At 36.5% G+C, this 23,850-nt stretch overlaps 1 protein-coding gene and 1 long non-coding RNA gene across 2 annotated transcripts in view; one reads left to right on the forward strand and one right to left on the reverse strand.

Annotated features, from left to right (window-relative positions):
* LOC112044700 (ATP-binding cassette sub-family G member 1) overlaps positions 1 to 23,850 on the forward strand; it is a 77,107-nt gene that overhangs the window by 37,795 nt on the left and 15,462 nt on the right. The window contains exons 3-4 of the mRNA XM_024080622.2: positions 19,150 to 19,270; positions 20,207 to 20,464. Of these exons, the coding sequence (XP_023936390.2) occupies positions 19,150 to 19,270; positions 20,207 to 20,464 (379 nt within the window). The remainder of the gene's footprint in view (positions 1 to 19,149; positions 19,271 to 20,206; positions 20,465 to 23,850) is intronic.
* On the reverse strand, positions 11,280 to 12,013 carry LOC128198792 (uncharacterized). The gene is made up of 3 exons (XR_008251495.1): positions 11,636 to 12,013; positions 11,472 to 11,591; positions 11,280 to 11,396 (listed from the first exon to the last, which is right to left on the reverse strand). It is a non-coding gene; the product is annotated as an uncharacterized LOC128198792 (long non-coding RNA).

Here is a 23,850-nt window from a genome sequence, read left to right on the forward strand (position 1 = left end):
AGACTACTTCATCAACATTATCAACACATATTCGGCTCACTGTTGAGCACAAGTCTCCTAGCAGAATAAGGGGGGTTAGGTCAATAGACCATCATCATCATTGTCAACCCATATTCGGCTCACTGCTGAGCTCGAGTCTCCTCTCAGAATGAGAGGGGTTAGGCCAATAGTCCACCACGCTGGCCCAATGCGGATTGGCAGACTTCACACACGCAGAGAATTAAGAAAATTTTCTGGTATGCAGGTTTCCTCACGATGTTTTCCTTCAATCCATGAAGAGGTCATATCCATTGGGCTATTCCGTATCTCTATCGACTACTTTCGTTGTTGTAATATTAGTATGAATAGGTCTAACTTTACTCTAAGGTGATTTCCATAGAACATTCACATAAATCCACAAAAAAGAAAATTTTAAATTTATTCTTTATTTTTAGTTCCAATTGCAATTTATGCAAGGTATTAAATTATAAATAACAATTTTCTGTATAATTTATCACATTATGAATGCACATACATCCAGTTTTTATTATTATTACAGTGTAATATAGCTTATAATGGATATTTTTGACCTAATAATGAAGCACTTGACTTTAATTTAATTATAGTTAATTGTACTTAAATACGTACCTTGACTAATGTTCTCTTTGTTTTAAATACACGTACCTAAATATCGTAATATTGTGCGCGTCTATCGTGAGATTAAATCTGCAATTGTACATATTTTTATCACACTACATGAAAGCAAATCTATACATAAATAAATGCGAATGTCTGTCTGTCTGTCTGTTAGTTACCTTTTCACGGCTAAACGTCTGAACCGATCAAGATGAATTTTGGTATGATCCATGTGGTTTGGTAAATGGGACCTTGGAGCAAAACATAGGATACTTTTGACCCTAAAATAAAAATAGAAGGGTGTGAAATATGGGTTGAAAGTTTGTATGGGAAGTCCTTCATTTTTAGAGTTACTCTTTTAATTGTTCATCCTACTAATATTATAAACGCGAAAGTTTGTATGGATGTTTGTTACCCTTAAACGCCGAAACTACTAAATTGATTTCATTGAAATTTGGAATGGAAATAGATATTACTCTGGTTGAACACATAGTTACTTTTTATCTCGGAAAAGTCCATGGTACCCGAGGGATTTGTGAAAAACTAAATTTCACGCGGACGAAGTCGCAGGCGTCTGCTAGTAGCATATATATACTCAATGCATAGCACTTAAATATAAACACACACCTACTTGTTAATGAGATAGGATTCCTCATGTTTTCATATAGCGTCACGATTAATGACAAATGAAAGAAATTAATAATATTATACGAACCAATATTATTAAACGTACAATATCCCTATAATAATATAGCTACAGAAGCTGAAATACACTTCGCGTCACGAAAGAAGTCCCGCGGCAAAAACTCGAACTAAAATGATTAAGACCGCCATTAAATAAAATAAAATAAAAATAAAATAGCCTTTATTAATGAATATTTTGTACAATTCAATTATGTCCCTAATCTCACTGTGCCTCATGACAAGGCCCTCCTCCAGCTCCCGCCAGTGCTTCCTGTCCAGAGCTACTCTTCTCCAGAACGAGAAGAGTAAGACCGCCATCATTAAATGACAATGATTAGCGCTGCGTCTACGGGACTTGTTTCGTGGCGCGGAGTATACTTTGATATTACTCACGAGATTACCGGCATGCGGAATGTTGAGTAAACCGTTATTTACGCGACAGTCTTCTCAGTAAATTCAATAGTGCAAAGCTTCTGGATGACACTCAATAATACGACTAACACCTTAAGAAAAAGTCTTAAGGTGTTCGTCGAAACTTTTCGCCTAGAAAAAAGTTGCTGAGGCTACTTGACATGACTAGAGATATGATTCCGCACGAGATTCCATATTCGATTGCTTTCTAGAGTCCGAGACTCTGATCAGGTTAAACCAGCTTCGTCAGGTTCAACCCTTCCTTCCCAAGTGAGAACTGAGAAGGGGTTGTTAAGTGTATCTTTCTATACGTCGCTGTATATCTTAGTTGGAAAGAAATCATCTTATACCAGATGTACAAGAAGTCAATGTCGCGACAACAATGACACGTTCGCAATGCAACCATAACGTTAACCACAATGGGTCGCACTATTTTGTGGTTGAGCAGAGTTTAGCAGTATTGCAATACTTATAAGCTACTAGTGAAAATTCACAAAATAATAATGTTCTGTTGGTCGTAGATTTAGAACGAGGGCACGCATAGTCATCAGACATCTAATTTTATGTAGTTTTTGGAATTTAGTCCTCATAAGAAGGCTCAGAGCGGGTGATGGAACGAGCTATGTTAGGAGTATATCTGCGTGATTGAATCAGAAATGAGGAGATCCGCAGAAGAACCAAAGTCACCGACATAGCTCAACGAAGCGCGCGCGAAGATGAAGTGGCAATGGGCGGGGCACATAGTTCGAAGAGCCGATGGACGGGGTCCCAAGCTGGAATGGCGACCCCGCAATAGAACGCGCAGTGTTGGTTGACCCCCCCACCAGGTGGATTGACGACATCAAGCGATCCGCAAGGATTCGCTGGATGCAGGCGGCTCAGGATGTTATTCCTTCTCCTTACAAAAGGCCTATGTCCTGCAGTGGACGTCCATCGGCTGATATGATGATGAGTCCAATTGTATTGATTGTAGAATTTGATGAAACATTCAACCATAGATCTTTTTTTCTTTCATTTATATATTTTCCTTTTTTTTTAATTTTTATTAATACATATAATACAAAACACTATTAAAATTTCATAAAAAAAATCAACCCTCCCGATGCGGGACATTTGAATGTCCAAGCAACCGGAGGTCAGGGCTCCATAGTGAGGAACCTCGTCACAATACGCGCATCTCAAGAAACACTGCCTGCTGTATCCAACCCTTGATCCAGCAGTTAAGCGAAAACGTCTTTTGTTTGGTCGAAGCTTTTCGCTATATGACCATTGACTGAAACGGCTATCGGAACAATATGTAATACCTAGTTGATTCAACATACCACATGGCGGTGAACAAGGTCCTTTAATTAACCTATTTCATTTGTAAACGGGAAATAAAAAGTTTTTAGTCTGTTGTTCATAATCTTTGAATCAATAGGCAATTTTTGTTAAAATTCCCAAGCTTTTTCTTCCATCCCTTCCTTTCTCTGTTTGCTTAAATACGCAATGCGTTTGCAAGGCTTTCTGAATAGAATAATGTTTAATTTGTATTCTATATGGCACACTATGAAGCAATTGTTTTTCCAAGAGTGAGTTACTCACGACAGGAAAATTTTGTTAAGCCCTTAACCAAATATGACCATAAACACTATTATATTAAACAAAACAAATGTTGTTTGTTCCATACATTAATCTCAGATCTATTTTATTTTCGTCACGAGCAATGTTTCTACAGTTCAGGGTCAAAGATATAACAATGCGTAGATACTTTGGTTTTTATAATAATAATAATAATATAGTGTAAGAAGGTCAATTAAAAATCAAGTTTAATATTTAATGTTTTGTTTGTTTTTTTTTCATGATATTTGTGACCCTGTATCTATTGGTAAATATATACATTATTTGTAAATGGTAGGTAGGTAATTGGTATAATATTTATACTCGTACATTTAAATATTTACTGTCTATGATCCATTTCGGAATTATCTTATTAAGACACTCATCCGGCAAAGGGTATAATATTGGAGTCATGGGTATAGATAGACCTATAGGTACATACTACTCTATTCATCATCATCATCATATCAGCCGATGAACGTCCACTGCAGGACATAGGCCTTTTGTAGGGACTTCCAAACGTCACGATACTGAGCCACCTGCATCTAGCGAATCCCTGCGACTCCCTTGATGTCGTCAGTCCACCTGGTGGGGCGTCGATCAACAATGCGCTTTGTAGTGCGGGGTACACCTTGGGACCCCAACATCCATCGGCTCTTCGAACTATGTGCCCCGACCATTGCCACTTCAGCTTCGCGACTCGTTGAGCTATGTCAGCGACTTTGGTTCTTCTGCGGCTCTCCTCATTTCTGATACTCCGAGCATAGCTCGTTCCATCGCCCGCTGTGTGACTCTGAGCCTTTTTATGAGGCCCATAGTTAGCGACCAAATCTCGGAATAGATTATCACTGGAAACACGCACTGTTCGAAGAAACCTAATCTATAACTAAGCAAAAAATGCTTTGAGTGGCTAATAGAGAGTAAACTAATCATAGAGGTATTAGGATATTATGAACACAGTCGCAGACGCACAGTGAGGTCGAAGCTTAACGCCAGCTTTGCATTGTTTATAGTCCATACTATTATAGTGCACATGCATAAACTGTTGCAAGCGAATGACCGATGCACCTAGGCCATTAAACCCTAGAGGCCGTCTGAGTAAGGACAGAAGCTTTTAAGGTCAACTCGATTGAAAGGTAGCTTACCTACTCAACTACGGTAGGTAAGAATGTAATTGCTTCTATGATAAATCGAAACGATACCTACACATTATTGTTTCAAGTTATTGCATAATTTTTACAGCGGGTTTTGAGCGCGGCGATCGAATCAAGAAATTACGTAACGGAAAATAAACCTAACACCCAAGCTGTGCATCAAGTTTTAACACAATTTCGACGTTATCCGAACGACTCAACTGGACAAGTGGTGTGAAGCTAAGGGGCAAAACTTATTAAACCAGAGTTCGAATGCAGTTCAGCTTTATATTTATTTATTATTTTATTATTTATACTTTTCCAAAGAAAAAAAATACTGCATAAATAAAATAAATAAATAATTGCAATTGCCATTATAATTGCAATATATGTATATAATTGATAAAATTGATAATATATAATAATTGATAAAAAATGCTATGCATTAGATTTACCGCCGCAGTCCCCGAGTGGACTGTGGCGTGGAGTGGATGGAATTAATGAGCCCTGAGCGGCATCACCAGGGGTTTCGGGCGAGCGCAGAAGTATCGCCTGGGCCCGAAGGCAGAAGCAGAACTCAGAAGAGATGGGCAGAACAACTTTCTAACTGCGTGCTGCCTCGATGGACCAGTGGTTATCTTATGTGACTTGGCGTTCGCATCCTGGGTCGAACAGTTTCTTTTTTCAAAATTTTCAGTAGTCCTATAGATAAAAAATACCGGCCTTGGTCATTATCATTAACACAAACATCTGATAATGATCGTTAAAAAATCAAACGTTATCACTCCAAGTCCGCTAACTTAACTTTCGAAGAATCGCCAGCTTTATCTATAAAGACGGAAAAAGACTTGCTCAAGTTCAAATAGTCTTGTACATTTTATTTTGCAAAATTCTATTTATTCTTGTTAAAATCCCAATAATGTCTTCAATTTTGCTTAAAAATTACAATATTAGTAATAATACTCAACTTTTTATATCTCATAAAATACATTTTACACAACTTACTGACACACCTCACTCTGCAAACACACTTGCACACATACACACATTCATCGCGAAGAACACCTTACGGCTTTCTGAAACACATAATATTTGTAAGTTTCTCCTAACACTTTGCACAGGGAACAACTCAGCCAGACTATACAACACTTACGAATCAATCCCGAAATTAATAAATTACTACTACGTAACTCAATCAAAGAATGTCAGATCTCTAATAATCCTACTAATTACAAAACCACGTACAAAACTCATTAATAAAGCTTTAAAAATATTTATATTACGGTACTTATTATGTATTTACAGTTTATGAGCCCATTAAAATAGTTTACCAAAATGTGCGTGGTTTACGTACCAAAACACACGATTTTAGACAAAGCATACTAAACAATGACTATGATTTAATTTTAATCACCGAATCGTGGCTGACGAGTGGCATCTATGATGGTGAGATATGTGACAGCAGATATGACGTCCTGCGATGCGATCGAAATCCTAAAACGTCCGATAAGAAGTTGGGCGGTGGAGTGTTACTGTGTGCGTCAAAAAAATTACACATCCAACGCCATGATGAATGGTCCTGTCCAGGTGTTGAGTCTCTATGGGCTACTATACCATCTGAATATATTAAAACCCAAAATCGCAACATCCATATTGGATTGATTTATGCGCCGCCTGACACCTGTCTCCCGACACGAATAATTACAATATCTTCTCGCCTTGCTGAAATAGTTGCATTATATCCAAATGACTACATCATACTGGCTGGAGACTTTAACTTGCCTAACGTCACATGGTCAGACTCTGGGCCAGCTTTAAATAGAAGCGGCTCAATAGATTTGCAAAACGCTTTCATAAATATTAATGATGTATGCAATTTATCAGATCTAAAACAACAGAATACTGTTGAAAACAGTAATCATAAAATTTTGGACCTGTTATTTAGCAACATTGAATTTAATGTACATAGATGTACCTACCCCCTTGTTCCTGAGGATAAACACCATCCGAGTGTCGAGTTTAATTTCTCTAGTCTACTGGTACGTAATGCCCCTAAGAAACCTGTTCAGCGGCCTGACTTCTTTAAAGGTGAGTATACAAAAATAAACGATTATCTTTCTAAAATTAAGTGGCATGAAGTACTTTTGGGGGATTCAATCAATGACGTAGTAGACATTTTTTACTCGTACCTAAACGAATGTATAAAGCAATTTATTCCGGTAAAAGTAAAATTCAAATCTAACTTTCCTGTTTGGTACTCAAAGTCTTTGATCCATATAATAAAAGAAAAGCTTCAAAAGCACAGGAAATGGAAGACGGGAAATAACCCACGAGACTATGATGAGTTTGCAATATTGAGGACGCGACAAAAACTTGTCCAGAAGAAGTGCTTTTCTTCATACTCTGAGCGTATGCAAACTTATATCCATAAGGACCCGAAAATGTTGTTTTCCTACATGAAATCTCTGAGGACTAATACAGTTGGCTACCCTACTAAACTGACGCTAGGACAAACAACATACACGGATTTAATTTCGGCTAGCAATGGGTTCAGTAAATATTTTGAAAGTGTTTTTGCAAAACCTGCGACATTGTACGATGCCCCGCTTTCTATCAGCACGACACAAAATGAATCAATTTGCAAAATTATAACTGACGAAACCGAAGTCCGTAAATTGTTAAAAGCTCTAAAAACCAACAAAGGATCCGGCAGTGATGGCATTCCCCCTATATTCCTAAGTAAGTGCGCTTCTTCTTTGGCTAAGCCTCTGTCCATCATCTTTAACTTATCTATAAATTCTTTCTCTACCTTCCCCGATAAATGGAAAGAGGCGTTAATCGTTCCAATTCACAAAAGTGGATCAAAAACTCAGATAGAGAATTACCGGCCCATATCCATCCTAAATGTTATGAGTAAGCTGTTTGAGACGCTTGTCTATAGTCACATTAGCCCTGTTATCTCAAGGTCGATCCCAAACCAGCAGCACGGATTCATGAGGAATCGCTCTACTGTTACGAATTTAGCTATATTTACTGACTATGTGTTGAGAAGTATGGATCAAAGATGCCAAGTAGATGTAATATATACAGATTTCGAAAAAGCCTTTGACCGTGTCGATCATGTAATCTTATTACAAAAACTGAGCACTTTAGGGATAAACGGAAGTCTCTACCGATGGTTCACATCTTACATTAAAAATCGCATGCAAGCAGTGGTATTGGGATGCGCCAGGAGTAATTTTATATCAATACCCTCAGGGGTACCCCAAGGATCTATTTTAGGTCCTCTTTTGTATAATGCTTACCTGTTTGACATAGGAAACAGCTTTGCTCACGCCGAACACTTGTTGTTTGCAGATGATAAAAAAATTTTCCTTAAAATACGCAGCCAGGATGATTGTCATAAGTTACAACAAGATCTTGATGCCTTAACTGAATATTACTCCAGAAACAGAATCATTGTAAATGTTAATAAATGTCATCACATAACTCTGAGTCGTAAAATAAACTCAATAACATTCGACTATAAGATTAATAACATGCAAATTGTTAAGGTTAATACTGTTAGAGACTTAGGCATAAGCGTTGATAGTAAACTCTCTATGAATGATCATGTTGATGTAGTAGCTGACAAAGCGTACAAACAACTCGGTTTCATAAAGCGAGTAACACGCAACTTTAATAATATTGAAGCCATAAAAACACTATACTTCGCGTATGTCCGAAGTACCCTTGAATACGCTAGCAACATCTGGTCGCCCTACTATGTCATACACACACAACGGCTTGAGTCCATCCAAAAACAATTCCTTAAATATTTGGCTTTCAAGGAATTTAAAATATTTAATAGTTATGAGGATGCTTGCAGGCATTACAAAATTGACACACTAGAAAGGAGAAGAAACTTGAGTGATATGATACTGCTTCAAGCAATTTTAACAGGCAGACTGGATTGCCCTTCCTTGTTGTCAATTTTTTCTATCAACGCTTCATCTTTTAGACCACTACGTCGACACACAGCGTTACTGAGTGTTCCCAAATGTAATACTATATATGCGCAAAATTCTATAGTATTACGTCTGGCCCGAACATATAATAAAGTTTATTACAATTTAGATTTATTTTACCTATCTAAAACACAACTTAAAAAAGAAGTGATTAAGTCACACAGAACTTTATAATTTACACTTACACACACACGCACACACACACACACACACACACACACACACACACACACACACACACACACACACACACACACACACACACACACACACACAAACACGCAATCACATTATTATACCGCACGTACTGAGCAAGTGCGGTATAATAATGTATTTACATGATTAATTATTGATTTTAATTATACCTACTAATGTCGATAAAAGAATCATAAAAGTTTATTGTTTCTACCCGTTTTTTTTACATTTTTTTTGCACAGTTGCGTCACAATATCTTTACTCTGGTTGCATCCTCTTCAATTCGATAAAATAAAGTAAATAAGTAGACGTAGAGTCGTATGTATCTACATTACTTACATAATTGTAACGATATTCAATTAATGTATGTAGTTAGTAGATACCTACATACGTTAGTATACATAAATGTAAATAATTTTGAAATCATATGAATCATTACCCTCTATAAACCACTCTAAACATGTACGTATATACAATGTAACGTACATACATTATATTAAAAAAAAAAATTTGAAAAACCCTAAAATGTCATAAAATTATTAATAACACTCTCGATACCTTCAGGTGATTTCGATATCTTACCATCAGGTGAGATTGTAGTCAAGGGCTAACTTGTAAAGAATAAAAAAAAAAAAAAAAAGATTAAGTCATCAATATTCTCTTTCAGTGCGCTTTCATTTGAGACCCCACTCGAGTATATTTGCAGACATTCGGTTCTTCTTCCCCACTTTCACCCCCCACAACTTTTAAACGGCTCAACCGATTTTCATCAAACATATCGAAGAACACTCGCCCGTAACTCACCTTTAATACATAAAAAACTACATTGAAATCGCTCATCTGTTCGGGAGCTATGGTGCCACAGACAGACATTACAGACTGCTAGACAGACAGACAGACACATCAAACTAATAACAATAATTTTTGCGTTGGTGGTTAAAAAAAGGAAAGTACAATGTTATTCTCTAAGATGTTTGACAGATGGTAGAGTTACTATTCAGTTCAAACAAACCGGATCTTCCTAAAATAAACGGAGTTTGAATTTTGTATCTTGGACATAGCTGGGCATTAACTCGTTAATCGTTAATTAACGAAGTTAACATTTTGATTAACTGATTAACTTTCAAGTGCCGGGCGGCGAGTAGCAGCACAGTAGATATATTACAAGCAGTATAATAACTCGGCCATATTTTTGAAATAAATACCTACAGCCGCGCGCTCCGTAAACATGTGATAGGGCTGCCTGCCTCCAGCATTTTAATTACACTTGCCAACTTTGTGTTTCCATTTAGTTATGTGATTGTAAATATACTTTTTTTTTAAATAAACAAATAAAATACTTTGTAAATTGTAGTAAAATAGGAAGTGATCAATAAAATGCGTGTTGTTTTTTGATTGGTAGATTTAAATAAGGCTGATACTAATCAATGATCTTGAAGGACCTTCATATATTTATTTTGGTGATGCCATCTATCTATTACCACCACACTAGGTGACCAAATAATAAAAAATCGGTCAAGTGCGTGTCGGGCCACGCGCAGTGTAGGGTTCCGTAGATTATGTTAGCACTTTAACCCCTTATGTAATGTACAAAAATACCGATAACGATACCCCCACACTATAGAATAGACGATAAAAAATTGACCCTGACTTGGCATGTAGGGAAGGAACTACAAAAAACAAATTGAGATTGACCGGGTTCGCTAGTAGTTTAATAAAAAAATCTGGATAAGTATATTGATATCAGCTGGCTCTTTACTTTTTTTATTCAAATACATTAAAGTATGAGCAACACAATAATGTTGTTAAATTCAAACAACTTCTTTACGTAACTTCTTTATTACCTTAAAATACAGGTATACAAAACATACATGTCATAAGATTTAAATCTATGTATTACATAATAATCAAAGAAAACAACCTAAATGAAGAAGTTAATAAATAATTATTTAATAATATTATATTAACGTTTACGTCATTTACCTATTTAGACAATTTTATCATTTAAGCATTTATTTATATATATATTTATTAAATTATGCCTTTAGAATACAAAATATTAATCAAACTTTATAAAAATAATAACTTTTTTCCTAGTCGTCATAATTAAAAAATCCAATACACTGCGTTCGTCACCGCGGCACAGTCGCAACGGTCTTCACCCCACGATCACCCCACGTACGAGCTGCGTAGGTATAGCTCGCGTTTCGACCTTTATTAGTATGAAGTCCAACTACTGCTTGTAATATATCTACTGTGGTAGCAGCGAGTGAAACAAAAACAAAACTATAGGGTAGAGTATCCAGTAGTCAGCCTTTTAGTGAGTAATTTGATAAGTTCATTTTCGCAACGATTTATAAATGCAATTTAATTTAACTTGCGTTAATTCTTTCCAAATGAAGCGCTTTAACGTTTAACGAAGCTTTTTTGTAGTAATTAATCCTCTACAAAAAAGCGATTAACGAAGTTAACTATTTGATTAACGGTGCCCAGCTATGATGTTGAAGTCTTCAATATGCAAGTTCAAGAAAACCAAACCTGAGGAAGGAACGAATGTATACTTACTTGTTAGAGGAGATATTTTCCATTTTGTATTGTACTAGCGGACGCCCGCGACTTCGTCCGCGTAAAAATTGATGTAAACTTCTCTACCTCTACCTTACCCTGCTCGTAAACCTACCCAACCCTACCCTACCCCTACCTTACTCCTACCCTACCGCTAATGCTTACCCTTCCTTCCCCCCACCTTACCCTAACCTAACCTAACCTAACCTAACCTAACCTAACCTAACCTAACCTAACCTAACCTAACCTAACCTAACCTAACCTACCCTAACCCTACCCGTATCCTATCCATACCCTATCCTACCCTACCCCTAATCTACCCCTACCCTACCCCTACCTTACTCCGACCCTACCGCTAACCCTAACCCTTCCCTACCCCTACCTTATCCCTACCCTAACCCTACCCTACCCGTACCCTACCCCTACCCTACCCCTATCCTACTCCTCCCCTACCCTATACGTTCCATATCCTTCCCCTACCTCTACCTCGCCCCTACCCTACACTACCCCTACCTTATCCGTACCCTACCCTACCCTACCCTACACTTTCCCTAAATTACCCCTACCCTACCTCTATCCTACCCCTTCCCTACCTCTATCCTATCCCTACCCTCAGCAAAATTGGTCCAGCCTTTTGTGCGTGGTGCAATGACCAAAAGACTATAATTTCCCAAGCGACTTCTATGCTAATACTATAATAAAAATTTTAATAAAAAAATACAACCGACTTCAAAACCTAAAAACGTACCCACTAAACTAAAAAGCGAAAAATAACATCATTATATGTTCTACCGGCTGATCAGTATGAAGGCGGTGCTAAGCCGGTGATGTATTAATTCAAGCCATGTGAGAATATCTTATAGATTTAGATTTTTTAGACAGTGTGTTCATGTGGTCCTGTCAGAAATGGCTTAAATTAAGACAACACCGGCTAAGCACCGCCTTCATACTGATCAGCCGGTAGAACATATAATGATGTTATTTTTCGCTTTTTAGTTTAGTGGGTACGTTTTTAGGTTTTGAAGTCGGTTGTATTTTTTTATTAAAATTTTTATTATTTTTCCATTTTTAGTGTAAAATTTCATCTCAAACGAATACATCAGACGCCTAACGACAATCACAACACATCTTGGTACAAAATTCTCAGCAATACAAATAAACCAAGCCCAAGCACAAGGTAGCTACCGTAAACTGTTAAGGGGTTCCCTTAATTGACCTTGGTCTTCATCATCAGACCCCTAATAACAGGCACAACTCATCTAGGTAGAAAGTTCTCAGCAATACGAATTAATCAAGGCCAAACACAAGGTAGTTACTGTAAACTGTTAGTTCCCTTAACTGTCCTTGGTCATCACCAAACCCCTAAATGACAGTCACAACCTATCTGCGTGGAAAGTTCTCATTAATATAAATAAATCAAGCCCAAACACAAGGTAACTGCTGTAAATCGTCGAGGAGTTCCCTCGTCTGATTTATGGCTCCATCATCAGATCGATTTCAAACCTTCATGAAATTGTAGTGCTTAAAAGTACTAAATGGAAAAGTTTACGAACACACTAGACACCCATATAATTTTTGAAAGTTCCCCTCAATTTCTCCAAGATTCCATCATCAGATCTTAGCATGATGGCAATGGGACCAAATGGGGACTATACCGTTTCAAACAAAAAAAGAATTTTTGAAATCGGTCCACGCGTCTTTGAGTAATCGGTGTACATACATAAAAAAAAAAAAAAAAAAAATACCGACCGAATTGAGAACCTCCTCCTTTTTGAAGTCGGTTAATAAAGAGGTAAAGTTTGTGTGGTTGTCGGGGGTAATCTCTGGATCTACTGGACCGATTTGGAAAATTCTTTTACCAATAGAAAGCTACATTATTTGCGAGTGTCATAGGCTATGTTTGGTCCTCATATTCATACGGGAACGGGAACCACGTAATTGAAACCGCGGGGCGTCATATAGTGGCATTTCTTCGACTTTCAGAAATTTTGTATTATCTCCGAAACTACATAACTAATTAACATACTGTAAAGGGCAAATCTTATCTCTATAATATCCTTGTGATTATTAAATCATTTATTTTGATAAGGATTTAAGTTTAGTTGTGTAAATAATGACGTAAACCTTAGTTTAAAATTTAAATAATTTATTAAAGTACTAAAGGTACTATATCTGCTAAAATATAAAAGATAGATATATGGTGTCGCGGACTTTTTTGTAGAACTTTTAAAGGTTCAAAAAGCCTCCATACATTTATTTCAGTTATGCGCAATGGTTGAGGCAGCGCATGCGAATAAGTAAGTATTTCGGTCTGACCTGTAAGAGAAAACCCGCGATATCTCAGTAGTTATATATGATAGAAATATAAAATATAGCCTATAGCACTCCCCGATAACGTAGCATTCTACTGGTGAAAGAATTTTTAAAATCGGTCCAGTAGTTCCGAAGATTACCCCATTTCAAAAAATTGTTACAAACTTACAAACTTACAAACTTTACCTCTTTATAATATTAGTATAGATAAAGCCGAACCTAGTAAAAACCTTGTGCATAAATGCATGACTAGGCACATATATTATGTATGTAAGCACTAAATTATAATTATCGTAAAAGAATCAAGAAATCCTTACCTTTCCCTGAAAAGCGCGTGTAATTTGATCTCGGAATGACAATGTCTTTCTTGGAATAACCACATTGTATACACTTAAGGTGGGTACAGGTTGGTGCAATGCAACATGTATAATGCAACAAGCAATGCAAGAATTTGACGTCCACATTGCTGCAATGTATCACGAATGCTCGTGGTTTGGACGCCTCGCGCGCATGAACTGCGTCTGGGTCGCGCACGCTCCGAGCGTTACAACTCCTGCGCGGTTCGATCCGAGATTTGTCGGTTTTTGGTACGAACACAAAGGGGCGCGCAGTGTGCGCAGGACTGAGCCGACTGATTCGTAGACAATGCGCATACCGCGCGCGCCACACGTCCAATGCAGCAGGGAACATGCAATGTAAGGCAGAATATTACATTACATGTTGCATTGCACCAATCTGTACCCACCTTTACAGCATCTTAAAACAGTATAAGTATGTTGCATACGAATTTGAATCTTATTGTCATTGCAATGAACGGTAAAATTATTAAGGTCGACTGTACAAACGTATCCGAGAGCCGGTGGAAGTTTTTGGGAAGGTATTTGAGGCAAGTTGAAAACTTGTGCTATACCTTTCTGCTACCCAAACACAGAACTGGAGAATAGTAAAATTTTTTTAGGCACAATTGTCTTTGAGGATTTATTTTGCATAAAATAATTCAAAAATTTCATTATGTCTCAATCTGAACCTTTAAATTGACATTTATAGAGTAAAAAAATAAATAAGCCAGATTACTTAATTTCTTTGACTCTGCCAGTAAGCGTAACATGCGACCAAACATATTTCGTGAAGACATTTACAAATAGTCAACTGACGTGTCAAAAGTGCTTGTAAATTGAGCTTACTTGAAATAAATGAATTTTGATTTTGATTTTGACAAAATGTCAACCAATGGTGGCGGACTAGTCCCAGTCCAATCTCTCACGTACCAGAACAAAGATTTTTCACGGCATATGTCGCGACGTTCGTCGCATGGTAGCGCCACTGGCCTAACCTGTGACCGACGAGATAATCACGTGAAGAGAAATTGTCATTTTTTAACCAATGGCAGCGCAACGATAAGAGATGGGATTACAACTACTCCGACGCCATTGGACGAATTTTAGTCAATATTTCTCTTCATTGGTAGCACCACTGATGCTTGCAAAATAGTTAGCAAATATAAATAAAAAAGGCAGATTTTAGATATATCCTCAAGGATAGTTTTTGTAATAGGAAAACCCACTACTTACTCCCCAAGGTTTCTAGATTTGTGGATAGGAAGAAGTGGTACAGGACAAGTTTTCATCTTGGCTCGAACACCTACCCTAAAATGTCCACTGACTCTCGGTATATACGAGTATCTGCATTATTTCCAGGGGACAGGTTTTGACCGTTATTGAACTTGCCCCTGCTCAGGGCGAGTATGCGATGCCATTACCAGTTATGCACTGATGTATAAACGAGTCTTGATCCTGGCTCCATTAGCAATGGAAAAGTTTAGAACAAGTCTGGATTATTGACTGTAACTAAGGTTTTATTGATAAACTAGCGGACGCCTGCGACTTCGTCCCTATTACCCCTACCTTACCCCAACCCTACCCTACCCCTACCTAACTCCTACCCCTACCCCAACCTACCCTACCCATTAAGGCTGCACACGCTCTATTCCTATTGATCGTAGAGCGATGAAAAGTATACTATAACCTGCCCAGGAGTATGAAGAACAATTGTACCAAGTTTCATTAAAATCCGCCGAGTAGTTTTTGTTTATATAACGAACATACAGACAGACAGACAGACGAAAATTTTACTGATTGCATTTTTGGCATCAGTATCGACCACTAATCACACCCTGATAGTTATTTTGGAAATATTGCATGTACAGAATTGACCTCTCTATAGATTTATAGATGAGTGGTTAAGGCAATAAGCATCAGTGTGCCTAGTGGGAGTTTTCAATATTTTCATACTGTTACTATCACGTTGACGTAAACGCAAATTTATATGGAATTGAAACAGTTGTGCAGTAGTTCAATTCCTTAAAAATTCGCGTTTACGTTACGTGACAGTAACAGTATCAAACCAATAGGCCCTCAGGTCTGAAATACAATCCATTACAACCAAAGCTACTAAACCAAATGTTCAAATTAAATTAAAAATTATATTGTCTATGTCTAGATTATATTGTCTATTGAAAAATAGGCTTCTCTGTCCATTTTCCACTTGCAGTTAAAAAGTTTAGTTTAGTTTCTCCTCTACTTTTCTTAGTGACTATGTTTGGCGCCCATTACCCATTTATGCCCATTATGCCGTACCCACAGGTCCTTATTTAATGTCACTTTCTTACTTTGTGTAGACAAAACTTGTGAGTAATCTATCAGATACTAAGGCATTAGACATAAGGTGGTGAACCTGGCCCTTAATTTATTAAATATAGCAATCGGTATGACCTTAGAACGTTATGTCAATTAACCGGTCGGTTAATTTTGAAGTGTTTTGTTCCTCAACACTTTATTAAAGTGTTGAGGAAATCTTTGGTAAACTTCCCACAAATAACAATGAACGCATTGTTTCACATCTTATAAAGTAGTAATACCTACACGGTATTTTAATAACTGAGATTATACCTAACCTACCAATTAAAATATTTGTAATCACCAAAAATTCAGAAGTCATTAAAAGTATCTATACTATCATAAAGTCGAAAGTAGGTTTGTCTGTCTTGTTTGTTGGTTAAGAGACTGAACCAATTTCGATGAATTTTGGTGCAAGAGATAAATTTGGTCGTGGACAAGATAATAAATATACGAATTACCTAGGTATAATAAGTATTTTGACGGCCTCAGTGGCGCAGTGGTGTGCGCGGTGGATTTACAAGACGGAGATCCTGGGTTCTTCTTGAAGAAGAAGAATTGAAGTTTTCTTAATTGGTCCAGGTCCGGCTGGTGGGAGGCTTTGGCCGTGGCTAGTTACCACCCTACCGACAAAGACGTACCGCCAAGCGATTTAGTGTTCCGGTACGATGTCGTATAGAAACCCGAAAGGGGTGTGGATTTTTATTCTACTCCTACCAAGTTAGCCCGCTTCCATCTTAGATTGCATCATCACTTACCATCAGGTGAGATTGTAATCAAGGGCTAACTAGTAAAGAATAAAAAAATAATAATAAATAAGTTTCGAAAATGAGAATCCTCATTTTCGCCAGCAAAGACTCATTTGAAACTTGAAAATCCGTATACGCAATTTCGAATACCATGCTTATATTGAACTATCGGACGCCCGCGTCTCTGTCCGCCTTTAAGACGTACTTGTTGGACATCTGCTAACTATAAACTACTTCCCTGCCAAATTTCATCTTTGTACGTCAAGCGGTTGAGATTTCGTGATGAATGACCTTGCGCATTTATTCGACTCGATTGATTAAATAGTCCTTACATATGAAATTGGCGTTTTGTAAGGGAGGAACATAGAGACGATTTTTTAAATATAATTTAATATTAAGTAATTTAATTTAAATTATTTAAATTTCAATAAATTTTACGCGAATGAAGTTGCTGGTTTTCGCTAGTTTATTAAATGATAATGATCGTTATCTTAACTTTTAATAATAAGGTTTTAACGTTTGTCTATTTATACATGTTTATACGCACGAGGTTTTCTTTAGTAGGTATTTTAATGAATATATTTTTTTACAATAATCAAATCGGAGAGGGAAGTCTCTCATTTAACTACTTTTGTTTATTTAATAAGTTATTGTGTTTTAAAAGCCTATTATGGCCAGACTCTCCTCATATATTGTTATTTATTAGACTAAAAGCCCTTACTACACGTAAGGTAATAATAGAGTTTGGATCATGGTGGCATTTGGAGCAGGGCCTGTAGCGATGTGGCACGACAATTCTCTTTCTACAATCGCAAACGTTTCGAAAACAAAAAAATGTATGGAAATTACATTCACTATCGACAGGTCCATTCCCATCGTATTACCATACATTTTATTAGTTTTCGAAGCGTCAGCGTTTGTAGAAAGAGAATCGATGTGCCACATGGCTACAAGCCCAGGTTACAGAGGTTAGACCTTCAAACAACAAAACCGTATTTTCTTCGCGGTGAAAATATGTTTTTGTTTTGTTCCCAGACTACCTTCATACATTTAATCAAATTAATTTCTTTATTCAAAGGCAGTCTGACATATATATTGCTATAAGCAATAAAGTATACATAATATATAGAATAAATAAACCTTTGTGGCAACTCTTCAAGTTCAAGTTTAAGGGTCTTTGGCGAAGTGTTACCATGATTGAAGTGTCAGAAGACTAATGGTTTCTTATGAATAACCTGATAATAATTTAATTAAAACTATGCTTTATAATGGACTTTTGTCTCCTTCTGTCTCCCAAAGTCACTATCGTCCAAACTATTTAGCTGCTTATGGTTCTTACTTATGGCAGGAATTTTTACAGACAAACTATTATTAGCTTTTATAGAAAGGCGAAGGTCTGACAAGACAGGCTCGTTATTTAGTTACCTACGTAAAATAATAATCTTTAGTTTTTAAAAATATATTTTTTAATATGATAATTATTGTTCAACATTAAATTGAAGAGGGAAGTCTCTTATATTTTACGCACTTTTAGCGTTCCGTACTCTTTTGAGCTAGAATTTTATATTGATACTAGAGGTCGCCCGCAATTTCGTCCGCCCTTAGACCTCTTTAATCCAGCCCTTACAGTGGTATCGCTGTAAAAATGGAGTAACTTTTCCCGTTTTTCCAACATTATCCTTCACTGCTCTGCTCCTATTCATCGTAGCGTGATGAAAATATACTATAACCTGCCCAGGAGTATGAAGAATAATTTGTAACAAGTTTCGTTAAAATCCGTCGAGTAGTTTTTGTTTCTATAACGAACATACAGACAGACAAAAAATTTACTGATTGCATTTTTGGCATCAGTATCGATCACTAATAGTTATTTCGGAAATATATTTTATGTACAGAATTGACCTCTCTACTGATTTATTATAAGTATAGATTGGTATACTTGTTTTTCTCTTTTCAGTTAATTACGCTTAAACAGTCGGGTTTTTTTGTTTTTATAATATTTAATTATTTTGTTATGAGGGTATAATTTCGTTTTATGACGAAGAATAATTTGTACGGAACTCTCGTTGACATCCGTCTCGCAATTGCGACAATCGCCCGTTTTTTTTATTTTAATTACCTACGTAATTAAATTTTCCGCATACGTAGCATTTATTTTCTTGTTCTTTTTGGTGTGTTTTTTAAAAAAACGTTCTTTTCACAGGGCCCGGTAAACAAGTGATCAAAGGCGTCAGTGGCAGGTTTATGTCCGGGCAGCTTATAGCGATTATGGGACCTTCGGGTGCCGGCAAGAGTTCTCTTCTAAACGTTATATCAGGATATAAGTAAGTATACATAATAATAACAATTTGACCCACTGCCCGGTCTTCGATTAGGATTACATTTTGCACGCTTTGAATTCTGATGACAATCAAGACTATATAAGAAACGTCATTACAAATCCAATAATTATGGCGGTCTCCCCCATTATATGGATATCAAATGAAAGTATATGATATATTTGATATCATATACTTTCATTTGTGGTGCATGGTTTGCTATCAGGAATACAAAAAATAGTCACGTGACTTAAATCCAGTATGGCCATCTATGGTATGGGTGTCAAATGAAAGGGTTTGCTGTCATACGAAAACTCCATTTGAAATTTTTAGTGCGTGCTAAAAGCGTATTTTTTATTTTTTTAAACTATTATATTATTATTCTAATGAGTTTTATGAGGCGTTCAATGCACATTTGGATTTTCCAATTTTTTGCCAAGTTTTCACACGTTCAGTACGTACAAAATTAAATCCTTATAAGGTCAATATTTCAAAATAACTATAGTGATCGATACTGATGCCTGTCTGTATGTTTGTTATAGAAGCAAAAACTACTCCACGGATTTTAATGAAACTTAATACAATTATTCTTCATACTCTTGGGCCGGTTATAGTATACTTTTCATCACGCTACGATCAATAGGAGTACAGCAGTGAAGGGAAATGTTGGAAAAACGGGAGAAGTTACTCCATTTTTACAGCAATACTTAGACTGGATTAGCACGTTTGCTGCGGCACTGATCCTTTCCCCTGGTGGGGAACGAGGTTTTTTGACCTCGCACTAAAATATTATGTGGTGCGGAACGAGGTTTTTTGACCTCGTACTAAAATATTTTGTAGTGCGGGACGAGGTTTATTGACCTCGTAACGTTTACGAGGTCAATTGACCTCGTAAGTCGCGGGCATCCGCTAGTCAGTAATATATCTGCAATATTTCAACAGATCCGGAGGCATCACAGGCGAGCTTCTAGTAAATGGGCAGACTCGCGACGAGCAACAGTTCAAGAGGTCATCATGCTACATCACACAGGAGGACCTACTCCAGCCACTGCTGACGGTGCGTGAAGCTATGGACGTAGCAGCCAAGTTCAAACTGCCTAAAGGTGCAAAGAGTCCATCAGAGGACATATTACAGCAACTTGGCTTGTTGGAACATCAGAATACAAAGACTGATCAACTTTCAGGAGGACAGAAGAAGAGGTAAATATTAGGATTAGCTATATAGCTACAGGCTGTCCCGTTAATATTACGATATAGTTTACAGGGTGAGCTGCCATCAAGGCGTATTAAAATAACGCAATATATGTTACGGTTTTTAAGTTATATTGATTTTCTACAAAATACAAAAATGTTCAGTGCAATTTAGTCGTACGATGTGCTGAAAAATTACTTAAACGTTTATTTTATGCTTGGTAATTATATTTAAATAGTTGTTACAAAAAAATATTCGACTAACATATAATGCGTTATTTTAGTAGACCTTGATGTCAGCCATCACCCTGTAGAGTGTCATACTATTTAAGGGACAGCCTGTATAAGAGAGCCATAATAGCCCAGTGGATATGACCTCTACCTTCGATTCGGAGTGCGTTGGTTTGAATCCGGTCCGGGGCATGCACCACCATCTTTTCAGTTGTGTGCATTTTAAGAAATTAATTATCACGTGTCTCAAACGGTAAAGGAAAAATATCGTGAGGAAACCTGAAACGTTGTGAATTTTCTACGTCTGCCAATCCGCATTTAGCTACCTATCAGGAGGAGATTTGTTGTTATGGTCGTTATAACGAATGTGGGTTGTTAATAATGATATATGTATAAGATACCTCATAGGTCTAGTGGTTAGCCTATTTGGTTCCGAATCATGAGGTCTTTTGGAATCAATCAATTTGATTGAAAAAAATTCTGGATCGGGCGATATGAGATACTGAGTTCTTTCTTCTAAGAAAGTGGGCTCATCGGCCCATACAACGTCGCATAAAAGTATATGGAGATGATAATATGATGTATAAATAACGATCCGGTTAAATAATTGTTATTGTTGTCTTCATCTAGTGAGAATGGTGATCCTAATTTAGAAATGGATGAAATTTTCAATCTGTTACCATCAAAGTCCAGACGCATTTACTTAAATACTTACCTACGAAAAATTTTATAAGTGAAGAAAACAACAACGAATGGATTCACTTACAAAAGGAGTTTTTTAAACTATTATCTCGCACGTTTACCTCACATACTCATTATTCAACTTCACAGTAGTCGGAAATTATGTTACCTGGTAAAAGCATCTCCCATAATATCCAAAATTGTAGACTTTGTACATTTAATTTTCAATTAAAATAAATCATTAAATATTGAACTAAACTATTTTATTTTCTCGCAATCGTAGTGAGAAGAAGAGTGTAACACGTGGGGCTAAACCCATTATAAACTCGGTTTCTATTTAGGCTAAAAATACCTCGTATATAATGGGTCTTTTTAGCCCCTTGTATAACAATCTACTATTTTTTATCACTCTTCTAGGGCAAAATGTTCGCCGATGTACCAAAGCGGCGCAATAACATTTGCAGCTGTATTATTTCTTTTGTATTATTTTTTTCTGTTACCAACAAGCTTAGCTAACAAGAAAACGAACAAATAAACCAAAAAAGTCTTCAAAAAAATATCGTAAAACTCAGTACAAATTAGAGATGAATTAAAAATTTCGTAAAACGTTGTATCAAACTTTTATTGATAAAGAACCTAATGATTTTATTATTGAAGTAGAATTATCAAGATCGTTTTAAATATAATTAAATTGCCGGGTGTTTAGGGTAGGCCTGGGCCGGGGAGGGCAGTCCCTTTTTACAGTTATAGTCTGAGCTTTTTTTTAAATTTTATTCTTTACAAGTAAGCTATTGACTACAATCTCACCTGATGGTAAGTGATGATGCAATCTAAGATGGAAGCGATCTAAGCCAAGCGTTGGGATGCAGTTGGTGAGGTGTTACATCCCTGTTAAGCTGATGTTCACGGTCATTATCATTAACATTTGTTAACATCTTAGAGTGGTCGTTAATGAATTTAACATTGTCATCTTATATTCGTATATATATATATATATAGGTATGTATAGTATATTCGTGTATGATGACACTCTATACTTAATATTATAAATGCGAAATTAAGTTCGTCTGTGTGTCTGTTACCTTTTCGACTAATCGGCTGAACCGATCAAGATGAATTTTGGTATAATGTTAAATGGGACCTTGGAGCAACATATAGGATACTTTTTGACCCTAAAACAATAATAGAAGGGGATGAAATAGGGGTTGAAAGTTTGTATGAAAAGTCTTTTATTTTTAATCATAAAATTTTTTTTGATCATAATATAATGTAGTTCAAGAATTTTTAAAATTCAACCCCTAAAGTGGTGAAATAGGGGTTGAAAGTTAACATTGATTTCCACGCGGACGAAGTCGCGGCGTTCGCTACCGTTAAAAAAATAGTAGGTACTCGTAAATAATGCGATATTTCAATCCATTTTGTGAATTGAGTGATGAAAAGAAAAACCAAAAGACGAAAAAACAAAAGAATCAGGGTTTTCAAAACACAAAAGCATGTGTAAAACTATATATTATATAAAAGAAAGTCGTGTAAGTTACACTATTTATAACTGGACCGATTTTGCTGAAAATTGGTGGAGAGGTAACTTAGAATAAGGAGACGGACATAGGGGTAGAAAAAGAATACAGTATCTCACGGAAGAAGGAGATCAAAATGGCCAGTACGACAAAACGCCAATTTCATAATATGTAAGGACCCAATATTAGTAACCTACCGTTAAAAATAAATCGAAAATGGTTAGTTAGGTAGGTAGTTAGATACCTACATTTACCCTTCTTCAATCAATCAATCAATCAATTTATTTATTTGCAGATTCATGCATTATATATGTATATACAGGTGGTCGGTAGATGTAGATGGTAAATTAATAATAATAATCTTCAAAATTAATTCAGCTCCACAGCTCCGGCCCATACGCAATGTCAATAAAAATTTACAATAACCTATCACACCTTAAACGTAATGAGGAGAAAGATATTGCTTTCAAAAAGAAATTAAGGGACTTTGTGGTCGAAAAGTGGTATTACGCGGTAAATGGCTACATGAATGATAAATAAAAATAAAAAAAAAATCGGTCCCCCTATCACTCACTCGACAAAAGGCTACGCCCAAACTGGGTATCCATAACTTGCATTATATAATAAAATGTAACTTGTATAATTATTATTATATTGTATAATGTAATGTTGTATTGCTTGATTATTAAATAAACTAGTAGACGCCGCGCGGTTTCACCCGCGTGGTTCCCGTTCCCGTAGGGATACAGGGTTAAAATGTAGCCTATAGCCTTCCTCGATAAACGGGCTATCTAACACTGAAAGATTTTTTTAAACCGGACTAGTAGTTCCAGAGATTAGCGCGTTCAATCAAACAAACTCTTCAGCTTTATAATATTAGTATAGAATAAATAAATAAATACATTCATAACAGTGCAAGACCACACATACTTTCATAAATTAAATAGTACCTACCCACATAAACCA

The sequence above is a fragment of the Bicyclus anynana genome, chromosome 15 (genome assembly GCF_947172395.1).
Source record: "Bicyclus anynana chromosome 15, ilBicAnyn1.1, whole genome shotgun sequence".
Lineage (NCBI taxonomy): Eukaryota > Metazoa > Arthropoda > Insecta > Lepidoptera > Nymphalidae > Bicyclus > Bicyclus anynana.